This window comes from Hemicordylus capensis, chromosome 1, assembly GCF_027244095.1.
Source record: "Hemicordylus capensis ecotype Gifberg chromosome 1, rHemCap1.1.pri, whole genome shotgun sequence".
NCBI lineage: Eukaryota > Metazoa > Chordata > Lepidosauria > Squamata > Cordylidae > Hemicordylus > Hemicordylus capensis.
Window position 1 is genome coordinate 6187780 of NC_069657.1, and position 22919 is coordinate 6210698.

The window sequence follows — 22919 nt, forward strand, 5'->3', positions numbered from 1 at the left end:
TCCCCTGAAACAGGGATTTGGAGGCATCTTGAGATATTATTACTGTCTTCAAAGATCTGAAAGGCTGCCCCATAGAAGAGCAGGAGGAGCTGGGGTGGGTTCAGCGGAGGGCGACCAAGATGGTTGGAGGGTCTGGAAACTGTCCTGTGAAAGATGATTGCAGGAGCCGTGAATGTCTAGCCTGGAGAAGAGAAGGCCAGGGGTGCGGGGGATATTAATTAATTCATTCATTTAAAATATTTCTGTACTACCCAAAACCTGCATCTCTGGGTGGTTTACAATTGAAATCATTTAAAACATCAGATCAATTAACAATTAAAATAATTAAAAACCCAATATTAAAAATATTAAAACTATGAATCTAATTCAAAGCCTGGGTGACTAAATGTGTCTTCAGTGCCTTTTTAAAAGTTGCCAGAGATGGGGAGGCTCTTATTTCAATAGGGAGCGCATTCCAAAGTCCAGGGGCAGCAACGAAGTAGCCGCCAGACGAGTTGGTGGCACCCGCAGACGAACCTCTCCAGATGATCTTAACAGGTGGTGGAGATCATGGTGAAGAAGACATTCTCTTAAATACCCAGGGCCTAAGCTGTTTAGGGCTTTATAGGTAATAACCAGCATCTTGTATTTTGCCCAGAAACGTATTAGCAGCCACTGTAGTTCCTTCTACACAGGAGTAATGTGGTCTCTCCGAGATGAACCAGAGACCAACCTGGCTGCCGCATTCTGGACCAACTGCAGTTTCTGAACTACGTACAAAGGCAGCCCCACATAGAGCGCATTGCAGTGCATATGATAGCCATCTTCAAATATCCGGAGTGCTGTCACACTGAAGCAGGAGTAGACCTCTTCTGAGAAACGACACTTTGAAATTACAAGGAAGCAGGTTTAGGCTAGGCACTGGGTAGGACTACCTCATGGCGAGACCTGTTTGACAGTGGAACAGTCTGCCTCATGCAGTGGTGGGCTCTCCTTTGGTGGAGGTTTGGCTGGATTTTGTCAGGGTTGCTGCTGTAACTGTTTCCTGCACTGAGCAGGGGGTTAGGAACAAGAAAGCTGCCATGTACTGAGTCAGACCGTTGGTCCATCTCGCTCAGTATTGTCTACACAGACTGGCAGCGGCTTCTCCAAGGTTGGAGGCAGGAATCTCTTTCAGCCCTATCTTGGAGATGCTGCCAGGGAGGGAACCTGGGACCTACAGTGAGGGAAATAAGTATTTGATCCCCTGCTGATTTTGCCCGTTTGCCCTCTGACACAGAAATGACCAGGCTATAATTGGAATGGTAGGTTTATTGTAGCTGTGAGAGACAGAATAACAACAAACAAACCCTCAAAAGCCCAGTGCCCAAAAGTCAGCGATGGATTTGCATTGTAGTGAGGGAAATAAGTATTCGATCCCTTCACAAAAGATGTCTTAGTACTTGGTGGCAAAACCCTTGTTGGCAATCACAGAGGTCAGACGTTTCTTGTAGTTGGCCACCAGGTTTGCACACAACCCAGGAGGGATGTTGTCCCACTCCTCTTTGCAGATCCTCTCCAAGTCAGAAAGGTTTCGAGGCTGATGTTTGGCAACCCGAACCTTCAGCTCCCTCCACAGATTTTCTATGGGATTAAGGTCTGGAGACTGGCTGGGCCACTCCAGGACCTTCATGTGCTTCTTCTTGAGCCACTCCTTTGTTGCCTTGGCTGTGTGTTTTGGGTCATTGTCATGCTGATCTATGACCCATTCTCAATGCCCTGGCTGAGGGAAGGAGGTGCTCACCCAAGATCTGACGGTACATGGTCCCGTCCATCGTCCCTTCGATGCGGTGAAGGTGTCCTGTCCCCTTAGCAGAAAAACACCCCCAAAGCATAATGTGTCCACCTCCATGTTTGACGGTGGGGATGGTGTTCTTGGGCTCATAGGCAGCATTCCTCCTCCTCCTCCACACACAGCGAGTTGAGTTGATGCCAAAGAGCTCGATTTTGGTCTCATCTGACCACAACACTTTCGCCCAGTTCTCCTCTGGATCATTCAGATGTGCATTGGCAAACTGCAGACGGGCCTGTACATGTGCTGCCTTGAGCAGGGGGACCTTGCGGGCACTGCAAGATTTCAGTCCTTCACGGCGTAGTGTGTTACCAATTGCTTTCTTGGTGACTATGGTTCCAGCTGCCCTGAGGTCATTGACAAGTTCCCCCCGTGTCGTTCTGGGCTGCTTTGTCACCGTTCTCATGATCATTGCAACTCCATGAGGTGAGATCTTGCATGGAGCCCCAGACTGAGGGAGATTGACAGTTATTTTGTGTTTCTTCCATTTGTGAGTTATCGTGCCAACTGTAGTCACCTTCTCACCAAGCTGCTTGGCGACAGTCTTGTAGCCCAGTCCAGCCTTGTGCAGGTCTACAACCTTGTCCCTGACATCCTTCGACAGCTCTTTGGTCTTGGGCATGGTGGTGAGTTTGGAAGCTGAGTGATTGCTTGCTTCTATGGACAGGTGTCTTTTATACAGGTACTGTAACAAGCTGGGATTAGGAGCACTCCCTTACAGAGGGTGTTCCTCATCTCCGCTCGTTACCTGCATATAGTGAAAAGACACCTGGGAGCCTGAAATCTTGCTGGTTGATAGGGGATCGAATACTTATTTCCCTCACTACAATGCAAATCCATCGCTGACTTTTGGGCACTGGGCTTTTGAGGGTTTGTTTGTTGTTGTTCTGTCTCTCACAGCTACAATAAACCTACCATTCCAATTACAGCCTGGTCATTTCTGTGTCAGAGGGCAAACGGACAAAATCAGCAGGGGATCAAATACTTATTTCCCTCACTGTAGATGCTCTTCCCAGAGCAGCTCCATCCCCTGAGGGGAATTTCTTGCAGTGCTCACACATCAAGTCTCCCATTCATATGCAACCAGGGTTGGGCTAGAAAACTGACAAGGTGCCTGCTGCTACCTCCTAATATAAATTCTGCGATGATATGTGATAACTTTTGGCCATTGTCCAAGAGGTGCAGGAAAAGCAGCCGTTCCCCTTGGAGTGGCCCCTTCCCTAGTATTAAGGGAGAGGTACATAGGACCCGTGACACTCTATGGATGCAAAAGCTGGAGTTTGAACAAGCAAGATAGAAAAAGTATTGACACTTTTAAGCTTTGGTGCCAGAGAAGACTTTTGAGGAAATCATGGACAGCCAGGAAAACAAACAAATGGATCATAGAACAAATCAATACAGAATTTTCACTGGAGGCACAAATGACCAGGCTCAGACTAGGGGATAGTTGAAAGAAAGAGAAGAAGAGGATGACCAGCAGCAAGGTGGATGGACTCAATGATGACAGCCATGAATGCCCCACTGAGAGACCTTAAAGGTCAAGCTGAAGACAGATCATCCTGGAGAGAATCTACCTCTGTAGTCGCTAAGAATTGATACCGACTTGATGGCATTTAACCAACCAACCAACCAATCAATCACATAGGATTGGGGGGCAGGTGGGTGGCAGGGAGAAAACTGGCAGCGATGAGCCAGGGAGGTTCCAGGTTCAAGCCTCTCCTCTGGGAAGCCAGTGCCTTCACCCTCAACCCCCAACCTCACTGCACTTTGGGGATTCTACAGCTGGCCTGCGCCTTACAGAGCATGTTGTATGGATTAGTGAGATAGTGGGGCTATTCTTATGACCAGAGGCGTAACTAGGGAAAATGGTGCCCAGGGCAAGCACTGAAATTGCGCCCCCACCCACCGCCGCCCCAACATACATCTTACTGACACACATGTTTCAGAAAACTTTTATTTTAAAATTTTAAAAAATTACAAAAATTACCAAAAATTTCAAAATGCACTACATACTTAAGTTTTCCCTCACAACAACCCTGTGAAGTTGGCTTGTATCTCAAACATCAGAATTATGATGCAATGATGATACATACTACATTATACTTAGGTTTTTCCTCACAACAACCCTGTGAAGTTGGCTTGTATCTCAAACATCAGAATTATGATGCAATGATGGTTATTATGATTATGATGCGCCTCCCTCACGCCCTGGTTCTGTTCCTGACTTTCCCTTTGTGGGGGGATTAATTCTTCATGGACCGGCACTCAACTCCTCACGGACCGGCACCGGTCCATGGCCCGGTGGCTGAGAAACACTGGTGTAGACAATACCGAGCTAGATGGACCAAGGGTCTGACTCGGTCTCTGGCAGCTTCCTATGTTCTGTGTTATGCTGTGCTTTTTGAATGTGCCAGCAATCATTGTGAGGGATGCCCGGCTTCTTCCCATATTTCAGACGTCAGGACTGAGGCTGAGAGGACCGACGCTTGTGCAAAAGCCACCTGGCAAGTTCAGGACTAAGTCCAGACTTGAACTGGGATTTCCAGGCTCAGAGCTCTCTGCTCTGCTCCTCTGGCTTTCAGATGTCACTGATGCCCTAGTGCAGGGCCTCCCGACTTAGGCCATTGTGCCAGGGGATGATGGCTGCTGTAGTCCGACAGCATCAGGGGGACTTGAAGTTGGGAGGCCCTGTCCTAAGTCGGACCTCCAACTATACAATCCACCACCCAAAGTCTCGTGCTGCAGTTTGTTTCTGAGCGTGGAAAAAAGATGACTAAGTGGCAGAGGCACCACAGAAGCAGGATCCACTTGCTCCCCACGAGGCTGCCCTCCCTTGAGTCTCCAGATGATGTTGGACTACAGATCCCACCATCCCCAGCCACCATGGCTGGATGGGAAGCCATTGTGGGAGCTGTAGACCAATAACATCTGGAGACCCAACGTTGGGAACCCCTCCCCTAGCTAAACGTAAACCTTGACGTAAGGGTTTTGATGTTAATTTTAAATGGTTTAATTGTTTTTATGCTGTGAAATGGTTTTAATTGTTTTTGCTCTTGTTTTATATTTGTTATTTTAAGTGTGTGCAAGAACAGGCTGCAGTTGCTCAGTGGTACAGGAAATGCACTCTGCCCATGCCCAGAAGCAGTTTCTTTTATTACTAGTTCTCATGTTCCAGGGCTCAGCCTGGGGATTAAAAACAGATTCTGGATACGCCTCCCTTGAAATGCCATCCTGTGAAGTGTCAGCCAAACCCACTGACATTTCGGCTGGGCTGTAGTCCCATCCGCTTGGGCCTGGCATGCCATTAATCCAGTAAAGAGCTACATTCCAGCCAGGAATTTCCAGGGTGGAAGAAAAGGAGGGGCGTGATAAGTCAACAGAGAAAAAAATCTAAACAACATAGTCCAACATATTAAAAATGATTTCATTTTTAAGCAGTTTAAATAAAACAAGAAACATTTTTGAAATAAAAAATAAGTGCTCCTTTTGCACCAAAGTACACGGAAATGTCCTCCCTTTAAGCACCGCAAAACTATGCATTCATCATCTCCACCTGCAGTGGCCAAAGGCATGATGGGAGGGTTGCAATGAAGGCCTTGGGAAGGATATTTAGATGCCGTGATGTGTCTACACCTGCAAAGATTAGAATAGTTCAGACCATGGTTTCCCCCGTGACACTCTATGAATGCGAAAGCTGGACTTTGAAGAAGCAAGATAGAAGAAGTATTGATGCTTCTGAACTTTAGTGCTGGAGAAGACTTTTGAGGATACCATGGACAGCCAGGAAAACAAATACATGGATCCTAAAACAAATCAATCCAGAATTTCCACTCGAGGCACAAATGACCAGGCTCAAACTAGCATACTTTGGACACATTATGCGAAGACCCAGCTCCCTTGAGAAGTCCATAATGCTGGGGAAAATGGAAGGAAAGAGAAGAGGACGACCAGCAGCAAGGTGGATGGACTCGATGACGACAGCAATGAATGCACCACTGAGAGACCTTAAAGGTCAAGCTGAAGACAGATCATCCTGAAGATAATCTATCTGTGGTTGCTAAGAGTCGACACCGACTTAATGACACTTAATCAATCAATCAATCAATCAATCAAATCCAACATCTGAGGACTCAAGGTTGAGAGCCCCTGAGTTGTTTTAATATTTAAATAAAGGGCAGCTGAAAACCCATATATTCTGGGGTGGGGGGAGGTCACTCAGACCCTCTACAGCCCCCTCCCCACAGGTACAGCCCTATTCCAGTTGCATCTATCATATGTGAATGAGAGATCACCCAACCCCCTCCAGGCAATGAAAGCCACAGACCTGTTTGCTATAGTGTGTGTGTGTGTTTGTGTGCGCGTGCAGGGCATAAGTAGGCAGCTGCTTTTCCTTTGATGGATTGCCCACTTGCTGGTTTTCTGCCTTGTGTCAAACTAACAGCATGTATGCAGAAGACGCTCCAAACAAAGAGCTCCAGTTCCACTCGGTGATGGCAGAGGACGGGATTCCCAGAACCACCACCATAAACACTCAGCCCTGCTAGCTGGAAATGTACTTGGGCAGCTATTTCACCTGCAGGCTTCTGCCTGGATTTGTTATCTAAAGATGCATCTGGACTAGAAGGGCTTCTCTGTATGCTTTAAACTTCAGGCTTTTAAGGGAGAAATGCCAAGCAATTAAAGAGAGCTCAGCTGAGACTCTATCCCAGAAAGGACATTATGGAATTGGAAAAGGCGCAGAAGAGGGCAACCAAGATGGTCAGGGCCCTGGAGCACTTTTCTTGTGACGTAAGGCTACAGCATCTGGGGCTTTTTAGCTTGGAAAAGAGGCGACTAAGGGGAGACGTGACAGAGGTTTATAAAATTATGCATGGTGTGGAGAGAATGGAGAGGGAGAAGTTCTTCTCTCTCACACACAACATGGAACGGATTGCCAGAAAATTTAGGACTCAGAAAAGTGAGTGCTATTTTACACGGTTCATAATTAATCAATGGAATTATCTACCATGAGATGTGGTGATGGCCACCAGCTTGGGCAACTTTAAAAAGGGCATAGACCAGGCCTGCTCAGCTTAGACCCCCCAGCTGTTTTTTGGACTTCAACTCCCATAATCCCCAACCACAGTGTCCAATAGCCAGGGATTATGGGAGTTGTAGGCCAACATCTGCAGCAGGGCCGAAGTTGAGCAGGCCTGGCTTAGGCAAATTAATGGCCAACAGGTCTATCAATGGCTCCTGTTCTTAATGGCTATAGGCTGCCTCGAGGTTTAGAGGCAGGATGTCTCTGAATACCAGTAGCAGGGGAGCAACAGCAGGAGAGGAGCTATCCTGCTTTCAAGTCCTGCTAGGTGGGCTTCTCAGAGACATCTGGTGGGCTGCTGCATGAAACAGGATACTGCCCTAGATGGGCCTTGGCCCTGATCCAGCAGGGCTGTTCTTATTTTAAAATAAGCTGCGTTCGTGCATCTTATTTCATTCATTCATTCATCATATTTATATACTACCTGATATGTGTATCTCCAGGTGGTGTACACGGCCATGGTGGTGGCAGCAGTGAGGAAGGACCAGATCAACTGCTGCTGCTGCTGCTGCTGCTCTTGTGTGGAGGGGGCGGGGGTGGATGGGCAGGTCTCTGGGGATAGGGGGCTGCAGCTTGGCCAATAGGCGCCAGCAACGCTGCAGCCGCAACCAAGAGGGGTGAGTGGGATGGAGTGAAGGGATGGAGGAGCAGGAGCAGGAATGAGGCTCAGGGGAGGATGGGGAGATCTGTGAGGGGAGGGGGGCTGTGGCAGGGGGTGAGGGAGCAATCCAGTACTAGCGCACAGATGCTCTGCACAGTTTAGTCTATTTGTCTAAAAATCTAATCCAGTGCATCTACTGTAACACACTAACTTTAGCCCAGATTTGTTGTTGCGTTTGTATGGCAGCCACACAATACGTGGCTGCTTTATATGTCACCTCAGAGTATTGGTCCGAAAATAGGAATAATATGATGTGTCTGCTGCAACTGCTATCATATTTAAAGCGAGCGAGAGAAAGAGAGTGCGCTGCCATGAGAGCCTTTTGGCAAAGTCCAAGGGAAGGCTAAGGCACATTCCTACATATCCTCTTGGGTGGGGATCTGGCGGGGGGTCTCAGTGTCCCCTGGCTCCCCTTGACCGTGGGCTCTTCTTCCAGGGAGGAGCAGCTTTCATCCGCCCCGACCAGAAGATGGTGGAGTATGAGAACACCGTGTGTTCCGTTCTAACAGTAAAGTTAACAGTGTGTAGCATGGACTTTGCAGAGCCGGTCAGATTGCACGTGTGGGAGCATTTCCAGTGATCCCTTCTTGCCTCTCCCTTCTGCAGGGACTCCTGAGGTTTCGCTTGGGAGAGTCAACTGTTGGGACTGGCCACAGCTCTGCACCCGGCACAACGTCACTCAGTTCCCTGCCATCAGGATGTATCGGAGAGGAGGGAGGTGGTCAGCCTACGCGGGGATGTGGGGGGTTGAGGAGCTGCTGAGGTTCATCGCACTGTAAGTATTCTGTCACTGGCCACGTTATCTGGGAATCTTGCTCCCCACAGGTGGGAAAATGCACGAATGCAGCTGCATGTCCCCCATGTCACAAAAGGTCTTGTCTCGGTCTCTTGTGAGGGGCGGGGGCAAGGGATGTGTTTTATTCAACAGCATGCTTTAACAAGCAGTACATATTCAGTGGCGCAGCGGGGAAATGCTTGACTAACAAGCAGAAGGTTGCTGGTTCAAATCCCTGCTGGTCCTCTATCGGGCAGCAACGAGATAGGAAGATGCTGAAAGGCATCATCTCAGACTGTGCGGGAGGAGGCCGTGGTCAACCCCTCCTGTATTCTACTAAAGAAAACCACAGGGCTTTGTGGGCCCCAGCAGTCGAAATTGACCTGACAGCACACTTTACCTTACAGATTCATATGATTTTACAGAATCCTCATTCATTCACGTAGGGTTACATAGGCAGCCACCTTATACTGAGTCAGGCCATTGGGCCATCTAGTTCAGTACTGTCTACACTGACTGGCTCTCCAAGGTTTCAGGCAGGATTCTCTTCCAGCCCTACTAGGAGATGTTGCCAGGGATTGAACTTGGGACCTTCTACAGCACATAATTAACCTACTAGCCAACCCCGGCGGCGCTTTGGGACCGGCTGTTTCCCCCCCCCTCTTCCTCCTGCCCTGGTCTCTCCTCTCTTCCCCTTCCCTCCGGCCCACGCTCTCCAGCCTTCCTCCCCTCCTGCTCCTCCCTCCACACAGAGCCGTGGCTGGCAGCCAAGAAGGGCCCCGCTGCTGCCGTTTTTTCTCCTTCGCATCCGCCCGCTATCGCCTTTCTCTCCCCCCGCCTGCTGCCCGCCGCCTGCCTCCTTTCTCTCCCCCCACCCGCCGCCTGCCGCCTTTCTCTCCCCCCGCCCGCCGCCTTTATCTCCTCTGCCCGCTGCCCGCCGCCACCTTTCTCTCCCACTGCCCGCCACTCACTGCCGCCTTTCTCTCCCCTGCCCGCTGCCCGCCACTCGCCGCCGTCTTTCTTTCCCCCGCCTGCTACCCGCTGCCGCCTTTCTCTTCCCCCGCCGCCCGCTGCTGCCTTTCTCTCCCCCCGCCACCACCTTTCTCTCCCCCCTCCTTCACCTGCCGGCCGGCCGCACTTTCTTCCTCCGCTCCTCCTCAGTCCTCACTTCGAAATTCTCGCAGCGTATCGCGAGAGTTCCGCCGCCAAATCCTGGGCACGTATGTCCCAAGAGAATTAACTATATAGATGGAATTCCTTGCCATGGGATGTGGTGATGGCCACCAGCTTGGATAGCTTTAAAAGGGGCTTGGGCAAATTCATGGAGGACAGGTCTATCAATGGCTACTAGTCTGGTGGCTGTGGACTACCTCCAGCCTCAGAGGCACGATGCCTCTAGTACCAGTTGCAGGGGAGTAACAGCAGGAGAGGGGGCATGCACATACCTCTTGCCTTAGGGCTTCCCAGAGGCATCTGTTGGTCCACTGTGTGAAACAGGATGCTGGACTAGATGGGCTTTCTTGGGCCTGATCTGGCAGGGCTGTTCTTATGTTCTACATGTTGAGCAGATGACGTTCTGCCACTGAGCTCTCGCCTCTTCATCCTCAGAATTGTGGCCTCGGTGGCATTGGAAGCTGCCTTATACTTGGTCCATCTAGCTCAGAATTGCCTACACTCACTGGCAGGAATTCGGTCAACGCTTAGGGTACATAGGAACACACAGGAAGCTGCCTTCTTTCAAGTCAGACCCTTGGTCCGTCTATCTCAGTCTTGTCTACACTGACTGGCAGCATCTCTCCGAGGTTCCAGGCAGGAGTCTTTCCCAGCCCTCCTGGAGAAGCTGCCAGGCATTGAACCTGAGACCTTCTGCATGCAAAGCAGATGCTCTACTCCGGTTGATACCGTGGCTGGTCTTAGGATAGGAGGTGAGGCTTCTGACAGGTACACATCTGCTGCTCCCTCGATGAGTAGTAACCTTCAGAGAGGAAACCAGCTGGCTTGTAACTAGCTAGTGCAGCAGCCTCACGATTGCACCATATCCTGGCACAAGAGTAGTGTTAGGATATCTGCCGCTGTTCACAGGCCGCGCCCGTGATCACTTCATACTGTTTTATCACAAGTCACCTCTGTTTGTGGTCAGAGGTTACCAGCACATGGCCCGCTGGACTGGGGGCAGATCTCTACAAGCCTAGGAGTCCCTGCCCTGGTGCTCTTAGAACAGGAGGCCCCTTCCCTTAAGACCAGGGCAGGGGTCCATGCTTCGTTCAGTTGGACAACTCTTCCGGTGTCTTCCACATTCGCCGTGGGTCTGGTCCTCTCTTTTTATCATGGCGGAACTGTATGGACTCTGGGGAGGCTTTCGAGAGTCTGGAGAGTCCCATCTCCCAGCTTGGCCAGCCCTGCTGTAAGTAAACCTCTTGAGGCTGTTCTCACAAGCAGCTAAGCCCAGGCTGGGCTGCCCGTGGGGATGCCAGGAGCCGTGTGGCTCCCAGCGGCATCTCAATAGCAAACCCGGCTAAGAAGCTGGGCCCTTAAACCAGGTTAAGGGAGCAAACCTAACCCTGTTTACTTAGGAACATAGGAAGCTGCCATATACTGAGTCAGACCCTTGGTCCATCTAGCTCAGTATTGTCTTCACAGACTGGCAGCGGCTTCTCCAAGGTTGCAGGCAAGAATCTCTCTCAGCCCTATCTTGGAAATGTGGCCAGGGAAGGAACTTGGAACCTTCTGCTCTATCCAGAGTGTCTCCATCCTAATGGGAATCTCTTCCAGTGCTCACACTTCTAGTCTCCCATTCAAATGTACCCAGGGTGGACCCTGCTTAGCTAAGGGGACAAGTCATGCTGGCTACCACAAGACCAGCTCTCCTCCGTCCATCTCTGAGGGGAGCCCCACAACGCACCAGGCACTTGGGTGGTGCATTGTGGGATTTCCGGGGGCCAGGACCGCAGCGGGACGTCTGCTTGCTCGATCCATGCACCCAGACCTGCCAGAGGATCGTCTGCAGGGAAAGCAAGCTTCTGCAACCTTCCCTGCCGTCCGGCAGCAAGCCTGCTCATGCGATCCTGAGAAAGGGCTCGTTCTCGTTCTAAATGCCACTGGCATTTAGATAGCCTGGCTTAGCTGTCCTTGAGTAGCACTTAATGTCTCCTTACAGTCATCCATTCGCACGCAGGCAAACAAGGGGAAGAGAGCTGGAAATCTCAGGGGAGGAGAGCTGGTCTTGTGGCAGTGAGCATGAATTGCCCCCTTTGGTAAGCAGGGTCCACCCTGGTTTGTATTTGGATGGGAGACTACATGTTTGAGCGCTGTAAGAGATTCCCATTAAGGGATGGGGCCACAGCTCATTGGAAGAGCGCTTGCTTGCTTGCATGCAGAAGAATCCAGGTTCACTCCTTGGCAGCATCTCTAGGTAGGGCTGGGAGAGAGACTACTGCTTGTCACTTGGGAGAGTTGTTGCCAGTCAGTGTACTGTGCTAGATCAATGGTCTGACTTGGGATAAGGCGGCAGCCCCCTCTGTTACTAGATAAAGCAGTATGGCTCTGCTCAGTTCTAGTATTATTGTCTAAAGCAGAGGTATGAACCCAGCAATCGTAACTGATAGTAGCACAACATTCAGATATATTTAGGTGACATCCACACTGTATGGATTTGCAATGGGAAGTGCCAGTATGTGTCAGGTAGCAAGCACACTGGCTGTGGCTGTACAAAGCAGGGTACAATGCCCTAAAACTATGCAAAACAGGAAATCAAAGCATGCCTTGTAGCAGATAAAATGTGCAGAAATCAAAAGGAAAGAGTCAAAAAACGGCAATCAGAGCATGCTTTTTAGCAGAGAAAAGATATAGAAGCAACAGATAAGAGCCAGTCAGAAATCAGTGCAGGAGGTGTTACAAGAGGACGCTGTTGTGCCCTTTAGGGTCCTGGCTTTTTAAGCTCTTGTCCTCTGCATTTGTCTGGTAGGTTTTTTCAATGATAACTTTTAATTTTAATTTTTGAAACTTGTTATTTTATTTCTGGTTTTAGCCTGGTCTTTTAACTTTTTAACCATATTAATTTTTATTCTATATTGCATCTTGTTCTATATTGTATCTATTTTATTAATGTTGTATGCTTCCCCGAGCAGTAATATATATGTGTGTGTGTGTGTGTGTGTATCTCTATCTATCTATCTATCTATCTATCTATCTATCTATCTATCTATCTATCTATCTATCTATAATATAATCTTTTAGGCTAAGGTTATAAAGTAAACAGTCTTCTCAGAAAGTCAGAAATACAGGCGGACAGAAATATATTTTATTGAATACAGAGTGAGGCACAGATAGGTGGGGCATTCCCACGTTACATAGAACACACAAGATGGAACACGTGTCTAGGTGCTAATACTTAACCTCTTCTATGTGATGGGCATGTTATAAGGACTCTGTACATGTGTGTTCCATTCTGAGGCGTGGGAGAAGGGAAGAGGAAGAGGGACAGGGACAGATCTGGGTGGACCCACACAGGGAGAGAAAAGGAAGGCTAGGGAGAGAGGAGACAGACTGGAACAAGTTTGGGAAAAGAAGACACATTTGGATGGGTTGAAGGAGCGCGGGAGGGAGACAGACAAAGCCCAGCAGAACTGGAGAAGCAAAGCAGAGAGTGTTGGTCTGCAGGACCAGAGAAGGGAGTGAGGTGAGGAGCCTGCAAAACTCGGAAGAATCGTGGGAGAGAAAGGGAGTTGAGCCCATCCAGACATCTGCAGAGGGCAGCAGAGCGAAGAGGGAAAGGACACCCCCACCCCCGCCACCTTACAGGCTGCTTTCAATTTGCCGTTTCAGAAGCAAGGCCTCCTGCCCGCTGAGACTGACGACACCTGAAGAAGTGGAAGAATATTTCAGTGGCAAAGCCTCCCCATCACACCATGTCTCCGTTCTGGGAATCTTTGACTCCAGCATGAGGGAAGGTAAGCTCTTGCCTTGGTTCTCTTTATATCTAACAGGGGGAGAACAACTGGCCCTATCCATCCCCAGCACAGCATCCCTCCAGTGGCTGTTGCTGGTGTATGTCTTATGTTTCTTTTTTAGATTGTGAGCCCTTTGGGGACAGGCCCCCATTTTATTTATTTACTTGGGGAACTTGTGTTGAAAAGCAGTATATACATTTCATCGCTACCACTGCTCCGTTGCCAAGGAATTTAGGACTAGCAAAAAGAAGCACTTTGTCACACCACACATGATTAATCTATGGAATTCTCAGCCATGAAATATGCTGTTGGCCACTAGCTTGGATGGCTTTAAGTGGGATTTAGACCAATACATGGAGAACAGGTCTATCAATGGCTACTAGTCTGAGGGCTATAGGCCACCTCCTGCCTCAGAGGCAAGATGCCTCTAAATACCAGTTGCAGGGGTGCAACAGCAGGAAAGTGGACACACCTTCATCTCTCGCCTGTGGGCTTCCCAACGGCATCTGGTGGGCTACTGTATGAAATGGTATGGCCTGATCCAGCAGGGCTGTTAGGAACATAGGAAGCTGCCATATACTGGGTCAGACCATTGGTCTATCTAGCTCAGTATTGTCTTCACAGACTGACAGCGGCTTCTCCAAAGTTTCAAGCAGGAATCTCTCTCAGCCCTCTCTTGTAGATGATACCAGGGAAGAAACTTGGAACCTTCTGCTCTTCCCAGAGCGGCTCCATCCCCTGAGGGGAATATCTTCCAGTGCTCACACTTCTGGTCTTCCATTCAAATGCACCCACGGTGGACCCTGCTTAGCTAAGGGGACAAGTCATGCTTGCTACCACAAGACCAGCTCTCCTCTCTATCTGTTCTTATGATCCTAAACAACCAAGAGAGAGGGAATAAGTATATAAAGACTTCTCACCATTTTGCCAGGTTAGAAACTGATATGGGGCAATTCGGAGTGATTGTACAAGGGGCAATTTCTCCCTAATCTCTAAACCATGATCATTGGGAGAGGGGAAGACTGTCTTGCAGAAACCTCATTGCGCAGATGCAGCCACAGTCCAGAATTGCAGAGATCATGTCAAGGGGTGGATTAAGTGAGGAATGTGAATCCTGGCAGAACGGGAACATTATGCTCAGACTTAAAAGAAATTGGAAGTCATTTTGTTTCGAACTTTTAAAGGCAAAAGCCAAGTCATTTGGAGCTGTTGTGTGCTTTATGCCGAAGGAGGTGACAGGATTCTGGACTTTAGATTGCCGTGCAGAGTGTGGGGGCCATACTTTTGAATGTTCCTCCATGCAGATAGCTCCCTGCATTTGGTAAAGTAGTATATCAGGGGGGAACTGTGCTAATTCTTACTGTTGGATTAGAAAGGGTTTGCTTGTTGGTTTAAACACAAACAAGGGGCATTACAAAACATGGCTCCCAGCCCACAGTCTACAGGCGTGCAATCCAGAACTTTCTCTATTGCCAGCAACTGCGTAATGGGTCGATCAGCTCTAACACCAACATCCTAACGCTGCTCTTGTGCAATCAACGAGTAAAGTTGTGCTAGTGCAAGACATTTGCATAGCTGCACTAAATCACGGGGATTTTTGGAATTTCACTCTTGTGCTATTGCGCAAAAGTTCACTGTGCAACACCTGAGGTGTGCCACCAGTTGCACACCTTGTTGCACAAGCACAAACTGGTTTGCACTAACACAGCACTAGTCTGGAGTGCCAGCTAAGCACAATAGCCTTGCTGGGGCAGGATGGGAGAGTGAGGCACAGCTAAGCAGGATCCATCCTGGTTTGCATTTGAATGGGAGACTACATGTGTGAGCATGGTAAGATGTTCCCCTGAGGGGATGGGGCTGCTCTGGGAGGAGCGCCTGCCTGCTTGCATGCAGGAGGTTCCCAGTTCCCTCCCTGGCATCTCCAAGATAGAGCTGAGAAAATAACCTGCCTACAACCATGGTGAAGCTGCTGCCAGTCTGTATAGATAATACTGAGCTAGATGGACCAATGGTCTGACTCGGTATAAGGCAGCTTCCTGCGTTAGGGATGTGCATGGAACTGGTTCGGAGGCCCTTGATGGTTCATACGGTGGTTCGACTGGCGGGTGGTTCTGCCAGTTTGACGGCTCTGTGTGTGTGTGTGTGTGTGTGTGTGTGTGTGTGTGGCTTTAAGGGTGGGGGAGAGTTGCACTTACACACACCCCACTGTGTTTCCCCCGCCAGCGCTCGATTATCTAAAAGTCCATTGGGGTGGCAGCATACCTCCCTGCAGCCCTATTTGCTACATTGCCCGGATGTACCCGGAAGTGGCAGCACGCATGTTGCATGAGCGCCCCCATGCACGTCAACGCGCAGGTGCGCCCGCTGCTTTCGGGTACATCTGGACAATGTAGCTAATGGGGTGGCAGGGAGATATGCTGCCGCCTCAATGGACTTTTAGATAATTGAGCACTGGTGGGGGAAATGTGGCGAGGGGGGTGGGTGGGCCTCCCGTAAGTGCACCCTCCCCCGCCCTTAAAGCAGCATTCAGCCCCGTCGTTGAACTGTCCCCCGCCAGTTCCGTGCACCTCCCTAGCCTATGTTCCTATGAACCAGAGGCAGCTGTGCCTCGCTGGTGTCACCCCGGCTCATTAGGACCAGCCGCCGCTGGCAGTAACCGCAGCACTCTAGGCAGGATGCCAGCCTAAGTCTCCCCTCGTAGTCACAGACCCTAGTCTGTGCAAATCTTTCCATTTCTAAGCCACCCTGTTTGCCGGGAGAGGAAAACCTCCACTTCCGCGGCGTGTTGATGGCTTGGTTTGTGTGTTTGTGTTTTGGCAGAGAGAGACGCTTTTGCTGAAGCCGGAAGTGTCCTAAGCGGAGAGGCGAAGACGGGGATCTACAGTGAAGACGATGCTGCAGCCCTGTGTGTTGGTTGCTGTGAACGTGGCGTTGTCGGTCGTGGTTGGTCTAGCTTGGGAGGGCAGCGGGCTGCTGCGCGGTGGCTGCGCCCAAACCCAGACCCGGAGGATGGTTGGTCTCGCTTGGGATGGGCCCCTGTGGCCTGGAGTTCCCCAGGCAGGCAAGACTGTCCTGTCGCCCCGACAAGCCAGAGGGGTCATGCTGCTGCACACGTCTGGTCCCTGCTCAGTGGGCAAAGAGGCGCCTTTCGAAGCGAGGGCTCCTTTCTCTTTGTCAGGGGGATTTTAACAGCTGTGCAGCCCTTCACAGGGTCCTTTCCACAGGCATTTGCTGGGGTCGCCCTCCTGCTGCCTGCAAGCCCCTTTGGGACAAGGAACCATCTTCTCGTTCATCTTGCTCTACAAACTGCTTTGAGAACAACTTTTTAAAAAACACAATTCAGGAATATGATTAATTATAATACCCCCCTTCTGTGCCTGAAGGAGGACTGAGGGAACGAAGCACCATTTGTCAGGGCCAAACTGGACATGATATGGAGCGCCTAGCATCTCTCTCTCTTTTTCCTTCAAAAAGCAATCGTGGGCGGTGGGAGGGAGGGTTGGATCTGGTCCATCGCACGGTTGAGGGAGGGGGTAACACTTTCTCCACCGCCACCGCGAAAGCTGCTAATAGCGGAGGAGTGGAAAACTTAAGAGATGCCACGTGATTCCCCTATGGCAGGGGTTCTCAACCTTGGGACCCTAGATGTTGTTGGACTACAACTCCCATCATCCCCAGCCACATTGGCCTTTGGCCACTGCTTGATGGGAGCTGTAGTCCAACAACATTTGGGGACCCAAGACTGAAAGCCCCTGCTGTAAGTTTTCCTCTCAGTGTTGAATAGCACTTGGAGGGTGGCAATAATAATAATAATGAATAAACTTTATTTGTTAGCTGCCCCATAACAAATTGTTCTCTGGGTGGCTCACAAGAGGGTTAAAACATACAAGAAGAACACACAACACATTAAATCATAACAGACGGGGGGGGGGAGAAAAGAAAATACAAAATACAGTACAGAACAGCTTAAAAACTTATTTTAAAATTAGTTAAAAATCGTATCGGATCTGAAAACCAAAATTTAAATGGCTTGGGTGAGCAAAATGGTAACTATAAGTCAGAGAATGGTCACAGAGGGTTTGATCCTCTTCCCCTATGTTGCAGTCCTATCCCAAATCACCTTCAGTCCTGGTCCCTGCTGCTGCTGTTGGGAAAGGACTCCCAGAGTTCCGCTGGTGTAATTCCCACTTCACTTTTACTTCGCCGCTCAGGCCATGAAGTCTCCCTGGATCAAATCCCACCGCTGTAAAATTGAAATTGGCTGTGGGGTGTGCCCAAATGCCTGGGTTTTTGAAGTCTGTTTCTCTCTGTTTTTTCCAGTGCCCGTAAATATAACGTGCCTCTCCCAGCACTGTTGCTAGCTAGGCCTGAAAGTCAGAGGAGGCGGAGTGCCCACCTCTCAAAGTGGAGCGTGCAGGACATCGTTGAAGTCATCCGCCGTGCGTCACTGGAAATTTTTGTGAGCATAATTTCTTCCTGCTGTCTAAAGGAAGCCTGGGTGGTCAATCACGTTCTTTTCTGCCTGAGCATGTGTTGTTCATATACTTCAGGTTACCCAGCTTTGGGTCTCCAGATATTGTTGAACTACAACTCCCATCGTCCTTCAGCCATTGTGCCTGGGGGTGATGGGAGTTGTAATTTGACAACATCTGGGGACCCCAGCAGGTTTGGAATCTCGGATGTACAGCAATGAAAAGAGCACATGAGCCGGTCAGTGGCTGAGTGGCAAGGAGAAGTTGAGCACAGGTCTGGCTTCTCCCTTCATTGCAGCAAGGAAAATAACCTGCACTGGTAAAAGGTCTCTTTGGTGCACTAAAAGTGAAGGAGGTATTTTTGTATACAGTCCTTTGAACATAGGAAGTTGCCACATACTGAGTCATAGGGGTGTGCACGGAACTGCAGAGCTGCGGTCCGGCACTGGGGTGGGAGGTTCCTTTAAGGGCGAGGGGAGGGTTTACTTACCCCTCCCGCCGCTTTCCCCCCTCCGGCGCACCTATTTTCTTTAGTAATCGGGGCGGCAGGATACCTTTTGCAGCCAAGCAGGGGAAGGGCGGCAGGGACGTATCCTGCCACCCCGATTACTAGAGAAAATACATGCGCCGGAGGGGGGAAAGCGGCGGGAGGGGTAAGTAAACCCTCCCCCGCCCTTAAAGGAACCCCCCACCCCAATCCACCTGAACCTGAATCGCCCATGTCCGGAACGGTCCGGAGGCCTGTAGAATGGCCTCCAGACCAGTCTGGGCACATCACTACTGAGTCAGACCCTTGGTCCATCCAGCTCAGTACTGTAAACACTGACTGGCAGCCACTCTCCCAGATCTACCTGGAGATACTGCCAGGGATTGAACCTGGAACCTTCTGCATGCAAAGCAGAGGTGCCGCCACAGAGCTACAGACTCATTCTAAAATTTATTTATTTATTTATTTATTTTATTTTATTTTATTTTATTTTATTTTATTTTATTTTTATTCCATTTTTATACCACACTTCCAAAGCTGGCTCAGGGCGGTTTACAAACAAAACAAAGACAGTTAAAATCAATCCACAATTAAAGATATGAAATACCATTAAACAATTAAACAATTAAACAGTTTAAAACCCTGAATAACAGGTACATTTAAAATGCTTTATAACAATTTAAAAACCCTGGAAGGCCAGGCCAAACAGATAGTCTTAAGGCTCTCTTAAAAACCAATAAAGAGTTCAGATTACAGATTTCTGCAGGGAGCGCATTCCACAGTCCAGGAGCCATGACATGTAGTGCCCACTGAAATGCCTTGATTTCTCCCCAATGGCCATAGGAATGCATGGGATTTTCAAATGGCCATTGGCTATTCCGAAATTCAATGCATTCCATGGCCAGTTGGTCCATCCAGCTCAGGACTGTCTACACTGACTGGCAGCAGCTCTCCAAGGTTTCAGGCAGGAGTTTTTCCTAGCCCTACTTGGAGATGCTGCCAGGGACTGAACCTAGGACTGTCTGCGTGCAAAGAAGATGCTCTGCCACTGAACTACAGCCCTGTAGTGATCAGCCTCCCCCGCCTCTAAGGAGTTAACTTGAAGTGAACCTTTATCTCGACTAGTGTCAAGACAAGGTGAACTCCAGGGCTCAGCCAATCAGCACACCAGGTGGGTGGGACCTAGAGAGCTGTTGTCAGAAAGAAGGGAGTTCTTTGTTAGAAGAAGCTAGGCTGGAGGTGCACAGGAGGACATGTGGCCATGGAGGTTGGCTGCAGGAGAATAACTCTGCATATCCTTGAAAGACAGGAGGGCAGGAAGCTTGAATTCTCATCAGGAATTTGGTGAGTTCCAGGCAAGGAGCCAAGGCTCATGGCTTCGGGAAGTTTAGCATAGAGAACAGTTTGGTTAGTCAGACTGGGTGTTAGGGATGTTATATTGCTTTGTGTGTGTGTGCTCTGCATATTCTGGATAGTGTTCTATTATAGTTTACCTGCAATGTAATTGAAATAGGAAACACTAGCCTATGCTCAGTACACCTAGGGCATTGCAAAAGCCTCTGTAAACATTTAAGCATGCATTAAGACAACCTACAGGTGAAACTCGGAAAATTAGAATATCGTGCAAAAGTCCATTAATTTCAGTAATGCAAACTAAAAGGTGAAACTGATATATGAGACAGATGCATTACATGCAAAGCGAGATAAGTCAAGCCTTAATTTGTTATAATTGTGATGATCATGGCGTACAGCTCATGAAAACCCCAAATCCACAATCTCAGAAAATTAGAATATTACATGGAACCAAGAAGACAAGGATAGTAGAATAGAACAATATCGGACCTCTGAAAAGTATACAGTGTACTGTGCTTGATTGGCCAGCAAACTCGCCTGACCTGACCCCATAGAGAATCTATGGGGCATTGCCAAGAGAAGGATGAGAGACATGAGACCAAACAATGCAGAATTGCTGAAGGCCGCTAATGAAGCATCCTGGTCTTCCATAACACCTCATCAGTGCCACAGGCTGATAGTATCCATGCCACGCCGCATTGAGGCAGTAATTGCTGCAAAAGGGGCCCAAACCAAGTACTGAATACATATGCATGCTTATACTTTTCAGAGGTCTGATATTGTTCTATTCTTCAATCCTTGTCTTCTTGGTTCCATGTAATATTCTAATTTTCTGAGATTGTGGATTTGGGGTTTTCATGAGCTGTACGCCATGATCATCACAATTATAACAAATTAAGGCTTGACTTATCTCGCTTTGCATGTAATGCATCTGTCTCATATATCAGTTTCACCTTTTAATTTGCATTACTGAAATTAATGGACTTTTGCACGATATTCTAATTTTCCGAGTTTCACCTGTATTTTTGTAATCCTACTAAGTATTCTTAATGTATCTAAAAGCTGAGAGAAAGCCTCAGATGGAAGCAGTCTGTAGTAATTGAACAAAACTGGTTGTTTTTTGTTCTTTTCTTTTTACAAGCCTTTCTGAGTTGGTTTTTAACTCAGGAAAAAGTGGGGGAGGGGGATTTCTCTGGTGCAAACACATCCTCAGACATTCAGCAGCTATCAGTTTTCTCACCATGGGTAGGCTTGCACATGGATGTTTTTTGTACTTGTCCAAGAGCCAAATTAAGAGAGTTTTTCCTGGGTTATCTCACCTGAAGCCGAGAGAGTTTCTGTAGACAAAAGGAGTCATGGCATTTTGAACCTACCAATAATACAGGATAGTTTTAGGAGAAGCCTAGCCAGGCAGCTCAGCAGGGATGATCCAGCATTTCTTTCCTTCACGTGAGCTTGCTCTGAGACAAAGACTTTAATTCCCTACAGTTCCCTATTCCAAAACCATAGTGGTCTTTTTTGTTTTTCTCCTGTTACAGCCGGAAATCACAGTGGGAAATCTACCTGGATATTTGCAGCTGGAGAAACCGTTGCTTGTTTTGTTCAGCAATGGGGCTCTGAGCAAAAGGGACGAAGGAGAAATGCGGCTTTTGGCCAAAGACGAGCACCATGAAACCTTCATTGCCTGCTGGCTGAACCTGTAAGCACACCAAACACCCAGCCTGGCTTCTCTTGTGGCCAGTGACTCCCAGGACGGGTCATTCCTTTCACTTGGCTTGTTCAGACTGGAAGTGGATAGCTTGATATTAATATTACATTAGCAAAGTTGAATGTTCTGTACAACACATTAAGCAAGTAAGGTTTAATGTCTTTCCACAGTGAAGTGTTTATGTATGAGAAATATGTGTTTTATGTATGAAAGCTTTTTGGATTTTACTACCATGTGTGAAATCACATTTTTTAAAACCAAATCCAAGTAGCTAGAGGGCAATAAGAACAAAATCTTTATAGAGCTGAATACAAACATTGCGTCCGGCCTTAATTATTTAGTGAGCTGCTGCAGTGCAAACCAGAACAAAGTGCTTGGAGGTGAAAACAGCTGACAGCAGGAGTGCTCAACCATGGGCCCTGAGGTTTTGCTGGACTACAACTCCCATCACCCCCAGCTACAATGACTTTGGGGACGATGGGAGTTGTAGTCCAACAATGTCTGAGGACCCAAGGCTGAGAATCCCTGGCTTACATTATTGCTTTTGGACAGGAACAGGGAGCTCTGTTTAGGAATGTGTTTAGATTAGAACCCTTGATTGTTTTTCATTCACCAGATGCTAATTTATCTACTTGTTCTTTTCATGCAGCAAAAATACTCCTGTAGGCAGAGGAATCCTGAAGGCCTATTTCGGAAGTCCTCTTCCTCCTTTGCCTCTTCTCGTCTGGGTCAGCCGGCATTTCGAGGGCCAAGTGTTTGTGTTTCCTTCAGATCAACCCATTACTGAAGCAAACCTCCGAGCTTGGATCAAGAATCTGAAATCCGGCCTCGAAGTTCCAAGCAGTGAGTAGGCAGTGATGTGTCCGTTGAAGCTGAGGCATGTGGTCTCTCATTCTCTCCCTACTGTTTCTTATTGCACCCTGAGGCTGCAGTTGAGCTGGACGAGGACAGAAAGTGCTACAGCTTGAAACTTTTTTTAAAAAAGTTTTTTAGTTCTTAGTTTTTAGCTTTTTATTAATAACTTTTAATTTGGATGGTGGTTTTTTTTTAACCTAGCAATTTTAAATGTGGTTTTAGCTTGGTCTTTTAACCGGTTTAATTTTATTGTACTTTATATTGTATCTATTTTATTAATGTTGTGAGCCTCCCTAAGCAGTAGTGTACCGGGGTGGGGTATAAATATATATTTTAAAAATACGGGTTTCTGCAGGCTGCATTTAGCAGGATGCTCTGTTTGTGTCTATGCTGCTTTCTATATCCAGTCATTCCCCCAGCGTATGTGCCTCCCCTGCCCCCATGTTACTGAGAACTTGGCGTCCCAAATGTGTACTTGAAAAGTGAAGTTATGCTGGGAACTTGCAACTCCATCTCCACAGCTGAAAGGAGACTTTGCTGGTCATAACAATTACAAGGAGTCACAAGGAGAGAAATCTCACTCTTACCAGCTTGTGTGTCATATCACTTCTGAAACTGATGACTCCCTGATGAAAAACGTAATCCAAAGCGTTACGTAAGCTTGCTGTGTATATCCCATGTTTGTACTGTGGAAGTGGAAAAGCTGGTGTTGGCCACAGAATCTCAGCTCTCTCTCTTTCTCTCTCAACAAAAATCAGAATTCTAGCCC

At 48.4% G+C, this 22919-nt stretch overlaps 1 protein-coding gene across 8 annotated transcripts in view; it reads left to right on the plus strand.

Annotated features, from left to right (window-relative positions):
- Positions 1 to 22919, plus strand: part of TXNDC16 (thioredoxin domain containing 16) — a 65428-nt gene that overhangs the window by 36294 nt on the left and 6215 nt on the right. For all 8 annotated transcript variants that reach the window (XM_053276689.1, XM_053276715.1, XM_053276723.1 and 5 more), the window contains 6 exons: positions 8158 to 8326; positions 13151 to 13275; positions 16096 to 16180; positions 17596 to 17734; positions 21126 to 21286; positions 21945 to 22138. In XM_053276689.1, the coding sequence (XP_053132664.1) occupies positions 8158 to 8326; positions 13151 to 13275; positions 16096 to 16180; positions 17596 to 17734; positions 21126 to 21286; positions 21945 to 22138 (873 nt within the window). The remainder of the gene's footprint in view (positions 1 to 8157; positions 8327 to 13150; positions 13276 to 16095; positions 16181 to 17595; positions 17735 to 21125; positions 21287 to 21944; positions 22139 to 22919) is intronic.